At 45.4% G+C, this 22,200-nt stretch overlaps 1 protein-coding gene and 1 long non-coding RNA gene across 4 annotated transcripts in view; one reads left to right on the forward strand and one right to left on the reverse strand.

Annotated features, from left to right (window-relative positions):
* Stk35 (serine/threonine kinase 35) overlaps positions 1-20,189 on the forward strand; it is a 32,315-nt gene extending 12,126 nt beyond the window's left edge. For 2 of the 3 annotated variants that reach the window (XM_087652128.1, XM_087652127.1), the window contains one exon: positions 15,750-20,189. In XM_087652128.1, coding sequence (XP_087508254.1) covers positions 15,750-15,826 — 77 coding nt within the window. In that variant the 3' untranslated portion in view covers positions 15,827-20,189. 3 annotated transcript variants of the gene reach the window in all.
* The window catches only part of LOC134486152 (uncharacterized), a 115,104-nt gene that overhangs the window by 39,671 nt on the left and 53,233 nt on the right, over positions 1-22,200 (reverse strand). Inside the window, exons 3-4 of the long non-coding RNA XR_015683805.1 lie at positions 15,314-15,461; positions 14,583-14,723 (exon numbers count right to left, since the gene is read on the reverse strand). This is a non-coding gene — a long non-coding RNA (uncharacterized LOC134486152). The remainder of the gene's footprint in view (positions 1-14,582; positions 14,724-15,313; positions 15,462-22,200) is intronic.

Consider the following 22,200-nt stretch of genomic DNA (forward strand, 5'->3'; position numbering starts at 1 on the left):
TCCCAGAAGAACAGCAAGCCACTTACTAACTACTGAGCTCTCTCCAACCCCAAGAAACATTATTTTAATGTTCTCCAAATGAATGAATGAATTAGTAACAATATACCAGTTATTGTCATAAGTAATTATATTTTATGAAAATAACTTTCTAAAAGTTAAGGATGACTAGCATTGTTTTTACAAATCTGTTTAATTCTTGCCTTAATAGTCTCATTGGGTTCTGCATTATAATATGGTAGACAACTCATGTAACTTCTGGAAAACTCCACTGGGAGAAGGAAAGTGACAAAGGCAGGCAGTGTCTTGTTTGTTATGAAAAGCGTAGCTTCATAAACTCCCAGGCTAGACAGCAGGTAGAGAAGCTGTAATGCAGATGCCTCTTTCTGAGGAGTTGCTCTGTGAAGAGGATCTGAGAAGTGTGTGCGAGTTAGAATCCTCACCCCCACCCCCCCCCCATACACACACAAAGGATTTATTTGAGGACTGTCCCAAATTAAGGGATAGCACTTGTTGCTAGGTAACTTTCTGTTAGACTTGTCATTGCTGGGGGGTCCCAGCATACCTGGTCCCAGTACCAACATAAAAACCCAATCAATTAGCAGTTAGGTGTGTGCCTAAAGAGCAGTTGTTTTTGCAACAGTGAAGAGGGGCAGAAACTGCCCTTTGGGCTGGAAAGGTAGGATTCCTCCTATGCAGAGGTAATTGGCTACAGTGTAGGGCCTGAGTCTCATTTCTGTGGTTTATTGGCTATGTGATGATCAGGCTGGTTATTTCCACACTCTGGGCGTTGGCTTTAAACTCACAGAATGGATTTAACCATGCATATTTTATAGTGGTTGTATGTGCCCCAAATTGTGTGAGAGGAGCAGTAGCTTTAGTACATCTGCTGGCTGGGAGCAAGCTGATGCACAGTAGCCTGACGCTGGCTGGCTGACCTTTGAGAACAGCCGACTTGTCCAGTTGATTGCTCTAGAAAGGGATACCTGCGTCTAACAATTGCTCAATATAGCCTATCTTTCTCCCTTACTTGTCACTTTTAGAAGAGAGCCATTTCTAATGAATCCTATCAGACACAAGCCTTACCCCAAGCAGGAAGCCCATCAAACTGATGGTCCTGTGCCATAGCCCACACTTTACCAGGAGGGTACTGTGATAAGAGTGAGGGCCTCTGCGCTAAAGACCAAGCCTGCTGTCCAGTACACACATTTCCATTACTAGGACCTTTTGAAGTCAAGCTCTTGGGTGGTATGTTTGGAATGGGCAACTAAAGCCTGCTGAAGGAAAGCAGATGTCAGTGTGACTTGAAATGTCTAGAGAGGTGGGGTCATAGAAAATAGTCTTTGCTCCATATGAAGTTTTAATAGTTTGTATCAAAGAAGTAGGCCTGGTTTTTGTTATTGATGAAGATCATTGAGCTAATGTGTATAGTTTAGATCTTAAATCTTAAATCTCCATAATTGAATTCAGTGAATAATTTAGTGTGGACCACCCTGACTTTGGCTGTCTAGCTCGAAGCATTCTGGAGTGCAGGCAGAGGCTAGAGAACTTGGTAGGTTTCCCATAGGAGATAGTTTCTTCAATGAGATTTAGTGTCCCGGTCCAAGCAATCTCAAGGAAAAGTGGTGGCTAAAGGGCCAAGGCCTTTGGTGTCTGTCCCAGAAGTTGATTTTAGTTTTAGTCTATGTAACATTGAATTTGCCACAATGTACACCCCCCTTCGGGTTTGTGGGGTTAAAGGAGGAACTTGACACTCTGTGGCCTGAAGTAGATTGTTACACACAGAAGATGTAAGAATGAGACTTTTATTTAAGTAGAATGATCACTTGGCTACAGGGGATCCATTGACTAGTGTCTTAGGGTTTCCATTGCTGTGAAAACACCATGACCAAGGCAACTCTTAGAAAGGCAAACATTGAATTTAGGCTGGCTTACAGATTTAGATGTCTAGTCCAGTATTATAGCAGGAAGCGTGGCAACATGCAGGCAACAGGGTGCTGGAGAAGAAACAGTTCTACATCTTCATTCAAAGGAAGCTAAGAGCAGACTGTTTTCCAGTCATTTAGAGTTTCAAAGCCCACTTCTCACAGTGACATTCTTCTCCAACAAGGCCACATCTCCTAATAGTGCCACTCTCTTTAGCCAAGCTTTCAAACACATGGGTCTATGGGGGCCAAACCTATTCAAACTGCTACAGTTAGCAGGGGTTTTGTTTTTGTTTTAGGCAGACTTGTGAGTCTTTTCTGTCTTAATCTCTTTTGGGCCCTTTACTATACAGGGATTAGACTGGGTCAGGGCTGTGTGTCTTTAGTACTTGACAGAGCTATACCAAGAGATAACTTTTGGGGAAGATGCCTTATTGGGTTCTCTTGTCCCGGGAAATAGAAACTTTGCCTTTGACTGTGATGACTTTGGTACCAGTGCACACATATGTCCCTTGAGGCCTTGTCTTTCTAGGTGTTTTGGAGTTGTTTTCCACAGGTGAGGAAGGCTGATAGCAAGTCCAGGCAGCTTCCTGGTGGATCCCGTTACCACCTCTTGATGGCTCCTGCTCTCAGACAGGAGGAAGCTGAGCTGTTAGTTCTGTAATGGGTTGTGTGCCCACCCAGGGGTCCTCTGTTATGCTAGTATCGGGAAGGAACAAGCTTGTCCTGGGGCTGTTGGTAGCAAGGCTCAGATGCTGCTAATAGGGCTTTCTCTAGCATCCTTGACTTCACCCAGCAGAAAATTCATCCCTTGGGCGAATCTGAGGGACTGATAGTCATCTGCCAGCAAAGCTGTCTGAATGTTTGTTTTTTTCCCAACTTGAATCTCTTAGGACCTTGGGACATGAAGATATTCCCACTGACCTAAGTAATAACAATGCTATCAAAGAAGCCTGCTTGAAGGGCCTGTGAGTGGAGCCAATGGCCCTATCTCTTTATTCTCTATCCCTAGATGAACTTATTCTACATCATCTATCTAGCTAAGTTATTTGTCCTCTTTCTGTACATGAGAGAGCAGTGTTCACTGAGAGTCAGAATTTGATACAAGTATATGTGGTTGGAGGTTCTAGCCTTCTATTCTTGTCTTCTGCAGTCTCTTGAAAAGCACACTTTACTGGGTTCATGCTTTAAGCAGGTAATGAGTTCTTTCCCAGAAAAAAGCTACACTGATTGCCCTCCATGCATAGTTCCTGTAGGTTCCTCTACAGCCACGGCTGCTCTTGGCTATGTTTACCACAGTAGGACCACCAGCCCAGCCATTGCTTTAGGTAACATTAAACTGTGTATAACAGATTCCTTTTGAATTACTGTGACACTGTCCTAGACATTGGCAGGGAAGGCAGTCTAGGATAGAGACACCCATATAACCAAGGAGGGTTTTCATCCAAGTAGTAGTGCAGCACTAGCTTGCACTACCACAGCATCCTGTCTGAAACCTATTTTCAAGAATTAGCCAGAAATTTCAGGTAGACAAGGACCCAAAACAAAACAGCAGGGTTGCTATGATTCTCAGGGACAGATCTCTCAATTTTCTCAAATCCTGACTAAAGCTGAGTGTCTGCTCTGACGGGTGTGGCTGCCTGCAACCCTGTGTTGAAGAGTTCTGGGGCCAAGGCAAGCAGGCAGTGGAGCCCGTTGGCGACATTGGTCATTTAGATTTCCTGCTGTCTCCTGAGAGCTTGCAGTAGTTACAGGTGATGGCTCAGTGGATGGCAGGCAGGTCTTTGAGGAGGAGTGTTTAGAACTGGTTCATAAGAATATCTTACCAAAGTTGGGATGTGAGGAGACCCCTTGGGTATGTACTGAGGAGGCTTCGTTCAACAGATACTCAGGCCTACTCCTGTTGAGAAGGGAAGGGTGATGTTCCCAAGTGCTGATTCAGGACTGGGAAGAGTACCTAAGATTTTGTTGGGAAGAACAGACAAGTCAGCCCCTCTTCATTTCAACTAATACCTCATACTATTCCAAAAGCAGAAGAAATAGAGGTTTCTTTCAGCATTTCTAGGACTCAGAGGCATGGCAGGTCTTAAAAATGCCAACCAAGTTTAAAATAAATCAGTACTATAAAACACTGCAGTGAATTTCCCAACCTTAAAGGAATTTCACTTTTAGTAAGAGCTACCTTGGGAAAGCTGTAACTCAGCCTGTAACATAAACAGGTCAGAAAGGACTCTGTATTTTGTTTCTTTGTTAAAGAAAATGATGCCCAGGGACTTGGGGGAGACTATTAGAGCTACTCTGGCACCCCATAAGGCATAGTAAGGAAGATAGAAATGCTTGTTTTCTAGCTATAAAACTAATCTTGATTTGAAGCTGGGGGAAGGAGTCTTATGAATGATTAGATTTTAGTTTGTTTTCTGAACTCACAGGCATGGTCCTAGAGCAGTGATGGCAGAAACACTGGCTATATCATTTGGATTTTAATATTTATTAATTTGTCCAGGGAGTAAAATTACCAAGATGATGTAAGGCAGCGGGTTGATTCTGCAGGTTCCTACGTCCGTCCTCTAGGGAAAAGCCCCCTTAGCTTTTCCTTTTCTATTTCTACTGGAGACCTCTCCCTTCTAGAAAGCTTCAGTCTAGGACAAATTTTAGGCATGGAGTAGGAGTGTGCTGCTGTGAGATCTTGGCAGCACTCTACACCATTGCCAGCAGGACCCAGCCCCTTGTACCAGACATAAAGAAAACTGGAAGTCACAAGTAAAGACTCATTTGTTGTTAGTAACCAGATTGCCTGTTTGGATCTGGTGAATGTTTGGAAGAAACTCTTGGTTTGCATGGTGCAGCAGAAATGGGTGTGAAAAATGCCACACCCCAGACAAACAACAGGGTGACTTTTCACCTTTATAAAACTTGTTCTGGGGTTTAAGCCAAGTACTGAAGTGAAGTGCAGCTGTCACCACTGACACAGTCCAGAGGTCCCTTGACCATCTCAGGGTCCAGCTTCATTCTAGTGCCGTATAAAAAGCCTTTGGAGAGCATGCAGCTCCATCCCACTGATACAGAATTCCACTTGCCCACCTGCTCGAAGAGCTGGGGTTGATTCTGTGGGCAGACCAAATGACAGGCCTCTGTAGTCCCAATCCTTGGCCTCCGGATAAACGGAACAGTGTTAGAAGGTGATTCCAATTTAGCATTGTCAAAACCTTAAGACAGCCATAAGCAAGGGCTGGAATCCATCAGGGAGAACTTCAAGCCATGCCACAGTCTTCTCCTGTCAGCTGCCTTTAAAACTGAGTACAGTTATCAGAAGCTCACAAATGAATGCTCCGTAGCCTTAGCTTGACCTCTCCCTGGAAGAGAAGAGCAAGTGGGATGTGAAAGGGAAGCCCTGCTTCCTCCACTTGCTGAGTTTGCCAGACTCCCTGCATTCCCACTGTATAGCCTGTTAAATCCTTATTTGTGTCCTTGGTGTGGCTGCTTTTCTCCCTGTTTTCACTTCCATTCCAGAGAGGAAGCGAGTGATTTGGCCATGTGGGTGACATTTGCTAGCTCAAGTGCTAGAGCTGTAGCCCAGGTTTGCCTCCATTGAGCTCCAAAGAGAGGCCATGTAGGCAACTCTAGGGGATGCTACGCTGTCTTAAAGGCCACTAGAAGCTCAGAGAAGAAATAGATGACAGGACATTTGTCTAGATAGACTTGGAGAAAGGCCAGCAGCCAGCATCCTGAGCAGAACTCAGAGTGAGCACTGGCAGAGCACCAAGAATATATGTGCAAAGAGCTTAGGCCTGGGTTGGCTCTGCCAGGGGCTTTGATGTCAGCCTAAAGAGGAGGAGAGTGGGTGAAACGCTAGCATTTTAGGAGGGTGGGTTAGACCTTCTGGGAAGGAGCTACAGTACCACAGCTGGCAGGATACCTATGTGGAGGGCATGAAACTAACTACACCGTCCCTTTCTATGTGAAGGAGGAAAGACAACCAGACAGGATCGTGGAAGCCCTCTATTTTCACAGTAGTGGCATTTAGAGATTTGTGGAATCTTTATAGTGGCATTTAGATGTTTGTGGAATCTTTATTTAAACCAAAGCCTCAGTGGCTTTGGGTATTTCATCTCTCTGGGTTGTTTACCTGTGTGAAATGTGGGGTGGTGTTCACACCGTTGTCCGCATTGCAGTTCAGCAAGCAGAGAATTCAGATGTGCCATGCCTCACCATGGTATTTTGTTTTTGGGAAACCTTTCCAGGCTAACCATGAATTTGACTTTATCTCTCCCTCATGATGTATGCCGCCCTTCTTTCCCCTAAGAAAGCCACAGACTCCTTAGCAAGAGCCCCTAGGAGTTTCCCTCCGCATGCTGGGCTTTAAGCTGTAAGCAGAGGGTTCTTTGCCCGGACCATTTTGGCCTTGAGCCTTTCCTTTTATAACCTCAGATTATCTGTCACCACATGGAAGACTGACCTCTCCTTTAGGAACGAGGACTTAGATGGCTTCCTCCTGGTGGGAAAGTGTCCTTTGGGGAAATCCCAGGATCCCTGACTTTTCCCTGGAGCCCTTTCTCTGCTAATCATAGCATCTGCAGTTGAACCTGGTTCTGTGGGGACCAACTGAGGCAGTGAGCAGCATTGTTCAGTCCCACACTTATAAGCTTAGGGAAGGTGTTTGTTATGGTGTACACTTAACTCACTGCCAATGTTATCAGAGCTATTTCTAGGAACAAAAATGTTCTCTCTTTTAATTTAGGACCCATTAACGGCTAAAATGCTAAACAAAACAGCAGCCCCACCCCCAAGACCTATTGTCTTCCTTCAAGGCCAGAGGAGAGGTCTCTGTGGTTCTAAGCTCTCATCGTCAGGATGACTCAGCTGGCAGCTCTGCCTACTGTTGGTTACCATGGAGCCTTCTAAGTCTAGAATCTTCCATCCTGGCTAGTAATTCTTTTTGTGCATTTGGTGAACTTTTTAATACTAGCAATTTTGGCAGCACACTCTAAGGAATCAGATGGTTTAAAATAGTATGTCAGTAATGAAGTGTGATTACTGACACATTAGGACTAAGTAAGTCTAAATGTATGAAAGCTCCCTTCTTGTGCTGTTGCTGTAGACCGACTCACTGCCCTGTGGAGTTTTCTGACACAGTTGAGGGAAGGCTGGTGTGTTTTCAGCCGTGTGCTACTCATGTCCTTTCTCTCTTTCCTGACTCTTCCTGCTCTGGTGTCCATTGGCCTGGTAGCTGTGCTTTCTTTAACAATGTGTTTCTGAGAGAGTAAGGTAGCTGTGGGTCCAGCTGTGGATGATGGGACATGGAGCCCTGTCTCTCAGTGGTGCTGTGCCCTTGAGAAAGGGTTGTGGGTTCTGCTTGAAGATGTCGGAGACAAGGAAAGGCTCTGGTATGTTGAGTTGAAGGTGGCCTCACCATTTCTCAGTGACCAGATCCCCTGACCTTGCAAAGCCATGGCCAATTCTCTTGGTCAAGTGCTACCTCCGGTTTTTGCCTGCATAAATCAGGTTTTATTGATTATTTGATTATTCATTGTGCCATGGGTGCTTCTCAGAATCTGAGTAGGGAGATAGTCTACAGGAAAACTGCATATGACACATATACTGTGAGGGCTTAAGGCCTTTCAGGGATTCTAGAACTCATGCTACATTCCTGAGATTAGAAGAGTCTTGGACTAAAAATCCTTCAGTCTTGTCAAGTTCTTCATGGAGCACTTGTGGGTAAAAGGGGTGGCACTAGAAGCCAGGCCTCTCATCCACTCTTACCATCATGGAGAGATGTAGGTCTTTCCTGTTGCTTCCGCATAGGCCACCGCCTGGGAATCTGTGTCCAAGGCTTAGTGTGCCACAAATGCTACTATAGCCCAGGTGGTACTCTACCTTTCCAAGAAGCTGTCAGGCCAGATGACTCTGAACAAAGTAGGTGTGTGGGATGTAGAAGATGGGAGCATGGGCTCCCTGGCCAAGAAGGAGATTCCTGGGCACTGGTGGATACTGCTTGTTTCCTTTGATAGCTGGCATCTGTCCACAGTCGCCCTTCTGACACTGACTTGTGAGTGTGGAGTCTCAGTTGTTGTTCTGCCACCAGAGCTCCACTATACCTCCTGAGCTGCTTGCCAGCCAAGGAGGGTAAAGCCATCTAAAACTTAATTCCTGTTTATTCATTTGCTATTTTACAGATAGATAGTTGCCAGATTCTAATTCTGCTCTTGACGAGAATCCTGTCCTTTATCTGATTTATGCCCAAGGGACATGGTCTGCAGCCAGCCCCCTCAGCATAGCCAGGTTTGGGTTTCAGGAGCTTTCCACGTGAATATCATGTGGAATTCGCTTTTCCTTTGAGGGAGGTTCTCATGCTGAGAAGCTGGGACGAGAAGGGAGACAGGAGCCTCTCTCTAAGCAGTAGAGTGTCTCAGTGTCAGTCAGAAGAGTCCACACTCTCCATTTGCTGGGATGGTGTGAGAGCCGAGGGATGGATAGCTTGGTGCCAGAACAGCGCAGGCTTCGTGGCGCTCTGCCCCTTGCTCTATGCTGGGGAAGAGAAGTAGCCCAATCTTTATAGGTGTGAATGAACTCCTCAATATGCTGGCTGCTCAGAAGCTCGGAGTGAGTGTGTCAGTCAGTACTTGCCATGGAGGTAGGAACTTAGTCAAAGGCAGAAGGTTTTTTTGATTTTTGTTTTTAAGATTTATTTCATCTATGTGAGTACACAGTCACTGTCTTCAGAAACACCAGAGGAGGGCATCGGATCACATTGCAGATGGTTGTGAGCCACCATGTAGTTGCTGGGAATTGAACCCAGGACTGAACTCAGTGCTCTTTACCGCTGAGCTGTCTCTCTAGCCCAGCGAAAGTTTTTATAATCATATTTTTCACTTAAAATGCTGTCCTTTTAAATATCTCGGAGAAATTTTAAAATTAGTTTTATATTGCCATATATACTAATTTGACAGTTTCTATCAGTCATTCAGTATATGAGTTCATTGTAGTGGTAGCGTCCAATACCACTTGATAATCTTTTTTTTTTTTTTTTTCTTCCGGAGCTGGGAACCAAACCCAGGGCTAGGCAAGCGCTCTACCACTGAGCTAAATCCCCACAGTGTAGACTGTGGAAGCTGATTGTTAGGCCTGCCTGCTCACCGCAGAGTGCTTGCAAAGACTGTTCTTTGGACATGCTTTCTGGGAGAAGGTACAGAAAGCAATATGGAAGGCTAAGGTGACAGCTAGATGGGGAAGGAAGCAGAACTGTGGGAACTAAATCCTCACGCAGAAAGGAGGTTCTCGGGGCTCATCTGCTAAGAGCACTGGCTGCTCTTCCAGAGGTCCTGAGTTCAATTCCCAGCAACTACATGGTGGCTCACAACCATCTGTAATGAAATCTGATGCCCTCTTCATGCAGGTGTATGTATATGCAGCAGAACACTCATACATTAAATAAATAAATTAAAAAAAAAAAAAAAAGGAAGGAAGGAAGCTCTCACCTGAAGAGACGGCTGACTAGACACTAAGTTATAGATTTTGCTTGAAGCTGGACGTGGTCGTGTATGTCTGTAATCCTAATACCTAAGAGGCTGAGGCAGGATAATTGTCTCTGGGACCATTATGGTAAAGATTTCTATCCTCTGAATGGAGTATACCGGCATTTATTCTCTCGCCTCATAAGGAAGATCCAGGCCAGATCCTGAATTAAGCCTTGACTCCCAAGTTAGCCGTGATGACTCTGCCTGTAATCCCAGCACTCAAGGAGACTAAAGTCAGAGGATTGCCTTGACTTTAAGAATCTTAGTTCTAAGCCAGTCTGGGCTAAAGAATAAAATCCTGTTTCAATAAAACAAAAAAGTTAAGCTTTAAGTAGTTTGTCTGGTCTGATACCCTAAGAGCCAAAGTGACCATGAATACCTGACAGTGAGGTAATCTGAATGTCATTCTGTGAGCCGAGTAGTGAGTAGGTGAAGAGGATGGGCTGACAGTTGACTGAACTCTTTCTTACTCCTCACAGCAGACCTCAGTGTACATTGCACTGTTTGCTTTCCAAAAAAAGGAGAGGGTGGGAGGTGCGCATCAGTCAGGGTCGTAAATAATAGGTAGTATTATTGACTACCTATATTGACTCCAAACCCTTAGATGTCTCCTGTAAAGCCTGTGCCGTTCCTTCATGGAGTTTGGGAATAAGAAAGTTGTGTTCCACCTGCCATGTTTCTAAACACATCTCCTAAGATAATACAATTTATTAATAAACTAGGGTCCAGTACAGGGATCCAGCTTTTCAAACTGTTCCTGCTAATTATGAACAGTTATTTAAAGAAGTAACACTTAGACATACAGGAGGAGAGGCTGTAATGGGGAGGACAGGAGGTCGACAACACTGTCCTGTCTCTAGACATATCTTTCCACCCCTTGTTACCTGCTCTTCTGGTTTCTGTACTCTGAGATGCTGATGGCTTGGTGGGAAGGGTTAGTTTCCCTCAACTTACTGAGTAGAACAAACTACTGCTCGCTGGCAGAAGAGGTTCCTGGTGGCTAACACACCTTTCTACCTTGAACACTGGAGCTTATGACAAGCGCCTACGGCAGGTGCCTAATCCACAATCTTTGCTGAGCTTTCTATATAAAAATGTAAGGGTCACATGTGTTCTAAGCAATAAGTAACACTTGGCCCTTGTGTCTGAAAGAATGAAGTCGACACCACGGAGTTATGTGATGAAAGTAGAGTTTTGGAGAGACTGGCTGCTGCTTAGTGATGATGTAACCCCTCTCCCAGCTTCAAGTCCCTCCTCTTTAAGGCCAGGGTGACGCTGCCTCCTACCTCAGAGTTGCTGGAGGTTGCAAATTTAAATTGAACAGCTTTGTAGGAGGGTTGAAAATCACCTCACTGGGTTAAGTGCCCAATAAGATGTGTTCTAGAGAAATTGGGTGGTCCTGAGGGAACTTAGTCCAAGATCTGAAGTAACAAAGGTAAGGATTTATAGAAAACCTGATAGATTACCTTCTATCCCAAGGCTGTATCTAATGTACGCTGTTAGGACCAGTGGCTTCACCAGGTTTGAAGCACACAGTAAAAGTTCTAGTGGGAAGGTTGGAGAGGTTCTTGTTAAGATAAATGTACTATTCTCGCTTTTGTGATGGGACCCCATTGCTCCCTCTCTCTGTACCTTTCTTTGGGAAAAGTGGTCAAGCTCATCTTGACACAAGTGGTGGAATGTAGTTACAAACTGAAGTCCACTACAGATGGTTACCATTTGTCATTATGCTTAGCAGATGTGGCTTTAACTTTCAGGAGGGGCTGTGGCCAGGAGTCTCACTGACAGCAACAAGGAAATTCCTGGTTGATGCTAGGAACCACATCACGATATATACCCTGGTCACCAAGGGAGCCAAGGCTGGCATCTGGTAGGATGAAAGGAGTTAAGCCAGGGCCCACATGGCTGGGCCCTGAATTGTTCATCAGCTAACAAGTATTCAGGGCTGGTTGCTTTGACTCCAAACCAGATGGCTTTTACTGTTGTTGTTGAGGTGGTAAAATGTGCCTCCCATCTTTTGTAAGCATGCTGTGTTGTGTGCTTTGGGGAAGGTGTACCTGTCTGTCTTCTGTCTCATCTACTGATCTACTGAAAACATAGAGCAACAGGCAAAAGCTCCATAAGCTGGGATAGCTGCCAAGTCATCAGGGAGTAGATGAGGTTTTCCCCATGAAAGCTGGGGGAAAATCCCCAACTGAATTTTTGGGGCACTCTTTATTTCCTATTGCTAGTAGGGGAGCAGATGCAGTCAGTAAAAGAGTGGGCCTCAGAAGAGTTTTCTTTCTAGAGTGTATGTTCTTTAGGTATAGACTTCGGGTCCAGTAGTTAATTTTGTGCATACTGATTTTGTTTTTTTTTTTTTTTTAATTGGATATTTTTTTTGTGAATTCTGTTTTCCCTTCTCTGATTCTCCCAGGTTCTTCCCACCTCCTCACCCACCAAACTATTCTTGCTTTCTTTTTCGCCTTGGAGAGCAAACAGGCAAATTAAAACAAAACAAAACAAAAACCCAATAATTAATTAAACAAAACAAAACCCAAAACAGGAGAAACACATACATATGGAGAGAGACACACAAAATCCATAAAAACACAAAATTAGAAGCCATAATATGCAAAACCAGTAAGGTTTTAAAAAAACACCACCCTCCAGTACCATGGGGTTTGTTTTCTACTGACCATCAACTGCCGGGTGTGGGGCCGGGTGCCCTGGAGAATCGTTGGAGACTCTGTTGGAGAAAACTTATCAATTGGAGATAGCTTCTTGGATATTGATGACTCTCTGTCTGGCTTTCCCTCTCAGTGCTGGGACCCTATCCAGCTTGGACCTGTCACAGTAACACAGTCCTGTTGTGCCTAGGAGGCCTTGTTACCTTGGTGTCCTCCATCTCCTGACAGCTCTCATTCTTTAAATTGTCCAGATTTGAGTCTCTTTATTGGTTCCCACCTACTTCAGAAGGAAGCTTCCTGATGAGACTGAGCAAAATGCTGCTCTATGGGCGCAGTTGTTAGCAGTCATTTTGTTGCTTGTTGCTGCCGTTCTTTAGCAGAACAATAGTATTTGGTTTTCCCATGGACCATGGCCTGCCTGCCTAGTCGTAGGTTCATCTCATGGAGTGGACCTTAAATCCACTTCAGTAGACCGAAGTTGCTTTTTCCCACGGTGTTTGGTCAGCCATCACACAGGTGTGTTAAGCACCAGGTTACCTTTGTAGGTTTGTAGCTGGCTTGTGGTTCCTCTCTGCTCTGGTAGCATGCTGAGTACCTTCCAGTACCATGACAACTTGTCAGGAAGGGTGCAGGCTCTGTCAGGCAGACACAGCTTGACTGCTGCTCACAGAGATATGTTGTTTTCAGCAGTAGGGCCTTACTATCAGTTTGTAGAAAGCAACCACTATCTCTGGTAATACCCTGGGCTCTGGGTGGCTTTTCCCTTTGCTCAACAACTGAATTAGAAGTAACCTATTCCTAGCACTGGAAGTTTAACATAGCAGAGAAAAATGTCTAGTTGGGGGATTGTCTCCTCCTTTATTTGGTGACTCCATTTAGATTTCTTTCATACAGGAATATATATATATATATATATATATATATATATATATATATATATATAAAATTATATATATATAAAAAAATATATATATATAAAATATATATATATATATTTTTTTTTTCCCCTGGGGCTGGGGACCGAACCCAGGACCTTGCGCTTCCTAGGTAAGCGCTCTACCACTGAGCCAAATCCCCAACCCCCTACAGGAATATATTTTAAGAAGCATCTACAGTAGAAGGTTTCCATATGACCCCCTCCAATGTTCCTCAATCTTAATTCTCTTCCACTATTCCCTTCCTGTTTCCTCTTTTCTCTTCCCCTTTCAGTTTGGTCCTTCCATTCTGGTCTGTATCCCACCAATTCTGCCTATTAACTATATATTCTATTTTCCCTTCTACTCTAACTTGTCTCCAAAGTGCATGCTTTTATGTGTAGTCATTGGGTCTGGTTAATTTCAGTACGTTATGGTTTTTATGTGTAAGTCATGTTTTGTTTGTTTTAATAAGTTTATTAAAAATAAGGAAAAGAGGGGATTCTTGGTTTTAGTCCCAAGTCAGAGGTCCACATCTGGTCCACATTGCTTGCTGGCTGTGTTTTGAGGCAACACAGGGCATCATGTATCAAGAAGCCTCCATGGTGTATGTGTGTCCAGGATCTGCACTTCAACCCTACTCCCTTTCTTATTTAGATTTACTCATTATTTTATGTATACACCTGTTTTGCCTACATGTAAATGTGTATCACACAGAAGAGGGCATCAGATCCCCTGGAACTGGAGTTAAAGATGGTTATGAGCTGCCATCTCTCCAGCTGCTTAGGATCTCCTCTTAAAAGAGCTTAATCATGGGATTCTACCCAAATGATTTTTGAAATTCTCATAACCTCCCAAAGGCATCCTCCATCCAAACACCACGTTTCACTACCCTATTACCTTTGCAACAAGGACTTTAACATTCTCCTATAGAGGAAAACCATATTCTTGCTTTCTACCACACAGCCTTGTAACAGTATTTCACTTGACCCATTAAGTCTTCTTACTGATACACAACTGCCATCCTTCTCTCATTCTTCAGTTTAACAGTGAGCTGATAGATCCTTAGTCTCTTTAGTTTTGAACTTTGGAGGTATTGCCTCATAATTGGTCATTTTTATTCATGAATTCTCCATATTTAGAGTTAGCAGTGAAGTTGGGTTTCCAGGAGTGGGAGCACCAGGCTCTAGCTCTCAGCACACCTGAAATTCTGAAGGTTTTTAACCAGCTTACACGGGTAACAGAGGTTGCTTACACTCCTCCATCAGTGTGAGGGAAGTCTTTCCCATGGCACTTAAAACCACTTGGGATGGCTGAATGGCTGAAGGTACATTCAGAATCTAGCTGGAGACACTGGCAAACAACAAGTGAACTCATTGAATGTCAGAACTCCTGTAGGCCCAATACTTTATCGTTATTCCACTCATCCCAAAGGGGACAGAAGGGGACAGAAGGCTTCCAGAGGAAGAGCGAGGCAGACATGCCCACTCTGGTGTCACTTTGTGAATGAGCCTCTGTTTAAGACCTAAGGCTATAGGGCCAGTGTTGTCTGATGGTACTAACCACAGCTCAGTGGAGAAGGGTGCACACTGGCTGGAAGCAGGGCATACTTCAAGACGGTAGGCTTGATGTGTCTGTAGAAGCCACTGAAGGGTTGCAGGTGTGCAGGGAAGGGCTTGTTTGAGTCAGTCATCTAGGGAGAAACTAGACAGTTTAAAAACTTCAGAACATTACTTCCTACCCAGATGACCTGCCCTGTCTAAGACAAAGCTATACTTAGCTATGTGATTAAGTGGCTTAGAATATGGGGCTGACCCAAGGCTAATCTGTGTTTCCTTGAAGGGCAGCTTCTTGTCTTATTCCTGAGACCTTGTATCAAAGCACTTCCCAAACAGCAGCCAGTGCTCACAGGACCAGGCGTTCTAAGTCGTGTGTGCGTGCACGCGCATGCACAGTTACATGTCATGATGTTTCTAGCAGTAGCAGACAGTACACAATGGTGGTCCCATTACTATACTCTGATATTCAGACAGCTGTACTATGTGATCTGTAAAGTCACCTGTGACATAGATTATGAGACCAAAGAATTTGTCTTGAATTGTACAGTCAGCTGGCAGAATGTAATAAGTAAGGCCCAGTTTTGTCTGCAGAGCACTTAGTTATAACCCCAGTAGATGATGCTGTGGGTCGGGTGGGACCTGTCACTTGGTTCTGGGAAAGCTTGCTCTGGGTCTACCTGACTAAGGAGGGGGTGGGGGAAGTGTGTTCTCTTTAAAGCTTGCTGGTTAACGTACCGTGTGCAGGTTCCCAGGTGCTGAGCACTGTTAGCAGAACCATACAGGGTCAGCTTTGAGGCCGTGACAGCAGGTGTTGAGAGTGGAGAATGCTGAGTAGAACCAAGACCATGAGGGTCTTCTGGGAACAGCCTATCTAGAATGGGACCTGTGGAGTACAGGGAAGCTGGAATTAGGAAAAAGGTACAGGATTTGTGATCAGATTGGTAGCTGGAGCCAACATGCCTTAAATCCCCTCTTCCAGAGTCTTCTCTCAGTCATATGACCTTGGAGACATCAGTGTCCTTACCTGAGGTAGTTAGAAGTTCAGCTTACTGTATGTAAAGTATTTAGAAAACAGTGTACACAGCTTTGGGGTCAGTTTGGTTTGGGTGTTGGCTCTATACCTTCACCCACTAATCCAATGTCCACTCCTTGCCTGCCTTCTGTCTTCCAGGTCGATCCTTCGGGACCCACAGTCTCATCGTGTCTCGGACAGGATGGCAGAGGGTGCAGGTCGTGGTGATCTCCTGACAGCTGGACCTCCCACAATGTGAAGCTTTTGCTTGGGTTTCCCACTCTACCCTTTTCTTTCTCCTTTATTATAATAATAATTATTTTTTTTAAACATTAAACCATCAAGTCTTCTGAGGAACAGAAGGCTATACTCTGGACAGGCACCTTTTTATTGTTGTTTTTGTTTTGTTTTTAAGAACATTGAATGTGGACAAAGCTTATGCATATAGTCACTGTTAACTTCTTAGGAAGCAATTTTGGTTTTATTTTTCATGTTCTATTTCTTTCTTACACACATCTCAGTTCTTCGTTAACATCCCACTTCCCACAGAAGTTCTGTCTACCCAGAGTTTGGTATTTCTCCTGGAAAGGGATAGAAGATCTGAGGAAGCAGCCTCTGAGTTGCCTTCCTCCAGATGTGGGAGCTGCTGAACGTCTTGGATGCTGGTCCTGGCCAGCCCTCAGGCCTCAGACAAGATCAGAGATGAAGAACCTCTCAGAAGAGGAACCACCAGAGTTTGGCCAGAGGGACTCTAGAAAAAAGACCTAAACCATGGGTTTGGTTCTGTTTAAGTTCTTGGGAGCTCTAGGCCACACCCGGACTCAGTGTAGTAGGCATTGCTTCTCTCTTCTGCCCTTTCCAACTGGGGTCCCTGAGGAAAAGAGACCAAGAGTGGTCATCCCATCACTTGGGGATAGAGAGACCCCACCCCTATTCTCCTGCACAAGCCTATCTTCTATTAGGACTGTTGTGCCAAGTCCCCCTCTCCCCCATCCCCACTCCGTCAGACTTGTCTTCCTTGGCCTCTCATCACTACTATGAGGCTGATACCTTCCACACTCTTGTACTTCTGGATTGTCTTCTCTACGTGCTACAAGTCCAGCCTGTCACAGAGACTACCTAGGTCCCAAGATCCAGTTTTGATCCTTGCAGAGTACCCTCAACTGGCTGCTGCCATCATTTCCTCACAGTGAAAGGTGTGCCCTGTGTACAGGATCCCTAGTGTCACCACTGGGTGACACTGCCAAGCGCCATCTCTCTTACCCCAGGGACTTCATGTTAGGTATCAACCTCTATGTCACTGTTGTCTGACGAGAAGAGAAAGGACCTGCCTCAAGAGGGAGGTATGAGGCAGTTAGGGGTGCCCAGGTTATTAGAGGCCCATATAGCAGCTAGCCTTATAAAGCACCCCCAACCTAGATCCCCGTGACTGCCAAACACACTAGTAACGCCCTTGCAGTGTGCTTACAGCCTCCTGAGGGAAGACCCCCTCCCTCCAGTTGCCTCATGGACCCCACCATCCTCTCTGGTGTTGCCCTCTACTTAGATGCACCTTTGTTTGGTCCAAAACTTTTCCAGACTTTTCACCTTGTTCTGGCCTCTGGACAAGGAAAGAAAGTCTCTGTTCATTCTTGTTTATACTTCCTAAACTAGTGCAGGATGGATAGGGAAATAAGAGGTTGAGGGGAATTTTCCCTTGAGCAGGGTCCTTGTTCTTGTAGTGTGGGGAAGGTCTGCACAGCTGACCCTGCTTAGTTAGCTCCTCCAAGTCTCACTTTCCAGCCTTCTCTTGGGCAACTCAGCACCAAAGTTTTTCTCCTCTTGGCCAGAGGTCAGTCAGCAGCTGTTCTGTGGGTGCATGACTGCAGGTGGAACCTTACTTACCTTGTGCTGCACTGTGATAGCATCTCGTCTCCTGGAGTGACTTTTTAAGCAGCCTCCTGAGCCTAATCAGTAGCACCTGGGAGGGTGGGAACAGCGGCATCCCCTAATTGCAAGATACATTCCACTTCTGTTCTGCTACCCTCCCTTCCCTTGGGTGCTGCTATCCCTTTGTGCCTGAGCAAATGGGAAAAGCAGTCGCTGAGCTCAGTACCCCAACTCTTCCCTGCTCCAGTCCTGCTCTGGGTTCCTGGTAAAGACTCAGGCCTAGCAAATCACTATTCTGTCTACCTTAATTCTTTTCTCTACCCTGTCTCTTACTTAGCTCTTGGTCCAGCCGAGACCTGGGATAGTGCTTTCCCACTGCACTTTTCTTGGTGTCAATGTAGCCCCTGTGGATTGCAGGTGGCTTGCCTGGTGAGGGGTAGCCTGCTTCCCTGCACCTTTTCTTCCATGACTCCCAGCTAGTTCTGGCCTGGAGATTGCACCTCTTTCTCTGGCTCAAACAAGAGCCAGGTCTTGAGCCCCAAGTGCCTGCTCCTGGTCTTTTCGCCCTTTCCTCCCTGTGACCCATCCATCACCTGCCAGCTAGACAAAAGCTAGCCCTATGTATGGCAGGTGGGTCAGGACCCCTGTCCTGTCCCTTTTCAGTCTCTCTTCTGGGGTGCAGGCTCACCAGAAGGTCTGGGGCATCTGATCTCAGGTGCCTCCAGGTGCGTTAAAGCTGTTCACATTCTAGAAGTTTGTCCTTTTGTGGGGTGGGGCTGGTGAGGACTAGCCTGGCCTCAGTTCTCTGCTTAGAGCTCAGCTCCCTGTCAGGGAAGGGAGTCAGCAGGACAGATCATAGTGCCTTATTCCATTGTCTTCCCTATCCAGACTCAGCCAGAAGCAGGTGGCTGTCTTCTGGTTCATTTTGTCACTTATACTCAGACTCTCACCTGTATATAGCCACAGGGGAAGGAAACCTGAGCCCCCACCCACCTTCTGTGGGCTATAGCCAGACACACCTCCCTCTTGCCTCCGTGGCCCTCCCAGCAGCTTTAGACCAGGACCAAATGCTGCTGCCCATATATGCACACTGCCTTTGTCCCTCCCTGTTCTTACTTAGCTCAAGCCAGGAGGACACCTACTGCACCATCCAAACTGGCACCAGCTAACCCCATTCTGGTCACAGGAGACCAAGGTTCAGGCTTTTGCCTCATCTAGCTTAGGGGCACTGAGGCAGGGAGTTAGGAACTCTAGTCCCACCTTGTAGGGCTTGCCCTTTGGCTGCCTGAGGGATGTTTTAATGTTTACTTAAAGAAAATACCCTGTTTACAGCTGGAGGAGAAATGTTCGCCCACACTAGGTGAAGATCTGACTCTGGATAGGGCCTGGTCTCCTTGGTGGCACTGCCAGTAGTAACTGCAGTGGTGGTAAAGGCGGAGAAGCCCGGAGTGAGCAGAGGCCCTTGACTTACTCTGCTTCCTAACCCTGTGGTGCTAAGACCACTCCCTATTTCCCACGTAGCCTTCTTGCCCCGCCAATCCCCTCCATGTCATTTCCTTCCTCCAAGATTCTCAGCTCTAACATATCACTATTTTAGAAAACCAGTGTTTGCAGCAATAAAGTTATTGTTTTTGTGTGAATCTTATTCCAAGAAGAAAAGAGCATTGTGGGAATCTGTTTATACTATTAGCTGTTTACTGTTTGGGAAGACAGCTTGGAGGGGTGGTTATATATGGCTTTTAACCTTTAGGTATCTTGAAGAATGGGAAGAGCAGGAGTTTGACTGCTATCCTCCAAGGAAGGGACTGCACTGCCCTTGCCTTACTGAGTTGCCCCTTCCAGCCCTGCCCACCATAGACTTCCCACCTCTCTTCCTCCGTCCCCATAGGGGGGCACTGGTGGGTCTTTGGGTTATCCCTCTCTCCCCCTGACTGGATTCTCTCCTGGCCTGACAGCTCCAGACAGCTGCTGGGAGTCTACCTCAGAATTGGCTAAGCTTGGGTAGTCAGCTCTCCAGGCCAGCAGGCTGATGCCTCTGCCTTCTCTGAGTTTGTATGCACAGGGTCAGTACAGGCCCAACTTTTGAGGGAAAGGAGCCTTGTCTGGACACATGCTCTGGAAAGAGAACCCAGTAGGTACTCGTAGCATTGGCTAATATCAGTATCCACAGCCATTGCTGAGGGGCAGGTCTACTGCCATGGGTTGCCTAGGGCCCCTAGGATGGGGAGAGTACAGAATGAGTGGGGCTTTTTTTTTTTTTTTTATAAATCCAGATGAGATCATAGGAAGAAGGAAACCTGTTTAGGGGAGGTTTTTTTGTTTTGTTTTGTTTTGTTTTTTTCCCTAAAACACTTTTACCCCTAGGGCTCCTTACCATCAACATTGGAGGATATTTCAGTTACTCTTAATGCTCATGTGGGTCAGACTTGATTTTGAGGGAGGTTTAAAGCCAGGCACAAGGTTAGTTTCAAATACTAGTTAATCTTATTTTCCTTTTTTTTTTTTTTTTTTGCACAGAAGCTGGTAATATAGGACCTATGTGTGAACAACTTTATATGAATATTTTTTGTACTTGGCTTACTTGGGTTGGTATGATAACATATTTAAGTTCCTTGAACACTGTGGATTCCCTCTAATGTGTATGAATGACTGAAACTTTGTAAATTAAGGGACGTTTGTGTGAATAAAGTTATTTGATGGGGTCAAAAAAAGCCATATGCTATTTGAAAATGAGTGTTTTGTGATTTTTACTGCTACCGGATGAGTGGCCAGGGCCACAGTATTATTGGGGTTAGGGTTAAAGCTGAGCCCTGGCACTTCTGACAAGCTAGACTTGCTGACCTGCCCCCAACAGACCAATTAAACAAGTAATGAAAAGCTTGCCAGCTGGGACAAATAACAGCCAGGACACAGCGGAAGTAAGATGGCTGCCTTCAGAGCATGTAAAGAGCCCCCTGCTGGGCCGGGTTCCTCTTCCTGAAGAGTCATCTTTGGGATTCTAGCAGTCTGTAGCACTTACTTGTTGAGCCCCCCTCCCCCATTTCGGATCTTACCAAAGGAGACTGGAAGGAACAGAACAAAACATGAAAGAATCAGTACTTTGGAATATGTGTTAGAGGAAAAAGACTTCTGACACAGACATAAACTACGTAAACTCCATTTTAGATCCTAGATTTAGGGACAAGGACTTCTGGAAAGGATTCTTCTGTCCTTGAGCCAGGTAATGAGTTGGCACTTGAAGAATATAACCACAAGTTTAGTGGGGTTACGTGTATGTGGTGTGTGTGTATGTTTGTGTTCTAAGATTCTGTTTTATGTGTGTGAGTATCAAGATATTTTTTAGAGGCATACACCAAGGTTTAGTTAGACCTTGCTTTTGTCATACTTTGAACATTTCCAATAAATGCATTTTTGCCGCACCCCTTGTTAGTTGGGTATGTGTGAACTACAGATGTCTACTTCTGGTGTACAGAGCAGGGAGGGAGAACAGCCAGCAGATTCTTTATCCTGACTCACTGATCCAGTAAGGAGGTGCACACCCACACTCGGCAAGATTAAAGGAATATAGATCAGCTCTGCTGTTTACTGGCCCTTCACTGGTCACTTCCCTCCAGCTTCACTTCTCTCATCCACAGAGCAGTAAATAGCCACACAGGATGGCTAAAAGGACCAAAAAAACAGAAAACCTTTTACAGGAAAAGCAAGAGGCCCTTCTCTTCCATCAGTCTTATCTCTGGCACTGGAGGTAGGGTAGTATTCGAAAGGCAAAGAGGAGGTTGTGACCATTTGATCATTACTAACAGGAAGCATGAACCACCTATAGCAAAGTAGTAAAGCACTGTGCTCCAAGGAATTGAGGTGTGCCATTTAGACCTTTTGTGGAAGCCTCTAGAACACTCTTAGCTGCACTTGGCTCGTTGGTAAGAACAGCAGGGTGTGGTGGTGCACACCCTTAATCCCTGCACCTCGGACACGGGCAGGTGAATCTCTGGGTTTAAGTTCATCCTAATCTGCATTACAAGTTCCAGGATTGCTAGGTCTACGTTGGGTGGGATGGGGTGGGGGGAGCTCAACTTCAAGGGAAGGGCTATATTCAGCTTAGTTTAAAGGTTGAAAGTGACAGCAACAAGAGCAGCAACAACAGTAAATTCCTGTACTGGAAATAATGATAAAGATGTTGTGGGGAATCCAGGTTTTAAGGGAATCCTACATGTGACTGTGTACTGTTTGAAAATATAAAGAAATTGTGCTAAAAAAAAAAAAGGTTGAGGGGCTGGGGATTTAGCTCAGTGGTAGAGCGCTTACCTAGGAAGTGCAAGGCCCTGGGTTCCGGGGGGGAAAAAAAGAACCAAAAAAAAAAAAAAAAAAAAAAAAGGTTGAAAGTGGAGGTGAAAAAGCTTCAGACCGCAGACATCTACAAAGGGAACAAGGATGGACACACGCAAAGCCTCTAGGATCACTGTGCAGGGTCTCCCCACATCTGCTAATGTGTTAAAAAATCCTTCAGATACCCAGAACCCCATTTTAGTCACTTTAGAGTCTACCCTGACCCCAACTCTACCCCTTGTCAAAGACAATGCCTCATTGTAAAAGGCACTCAGCCCAACTTGAAGTCTCCATAGTCTTTAAAGATCTTTTGTGATTATGTGAGGGGGGAGGTCCCATGTACATGGGGTGCACAATGTACATGTGTGTCACAGCACAATGGAACTACTAAGCCACCTCATAATTGGCCCCCTCT

This window comes from Rattus norvegicus, chromosome 3, assembly GCF_021556685.1.
Source record: "Rattus norvegicus strain SHRSP/BbbUtx chromosome 3, alternate assembly SHRSP_T2T, whole genome shotgun sequence".
Classification (NCBI taxonomy): Eukaryota; Metazoa; Chordata; class Mammalia; order Rodentia; family Muridae; genus Rattus; species Rattus norvegicus.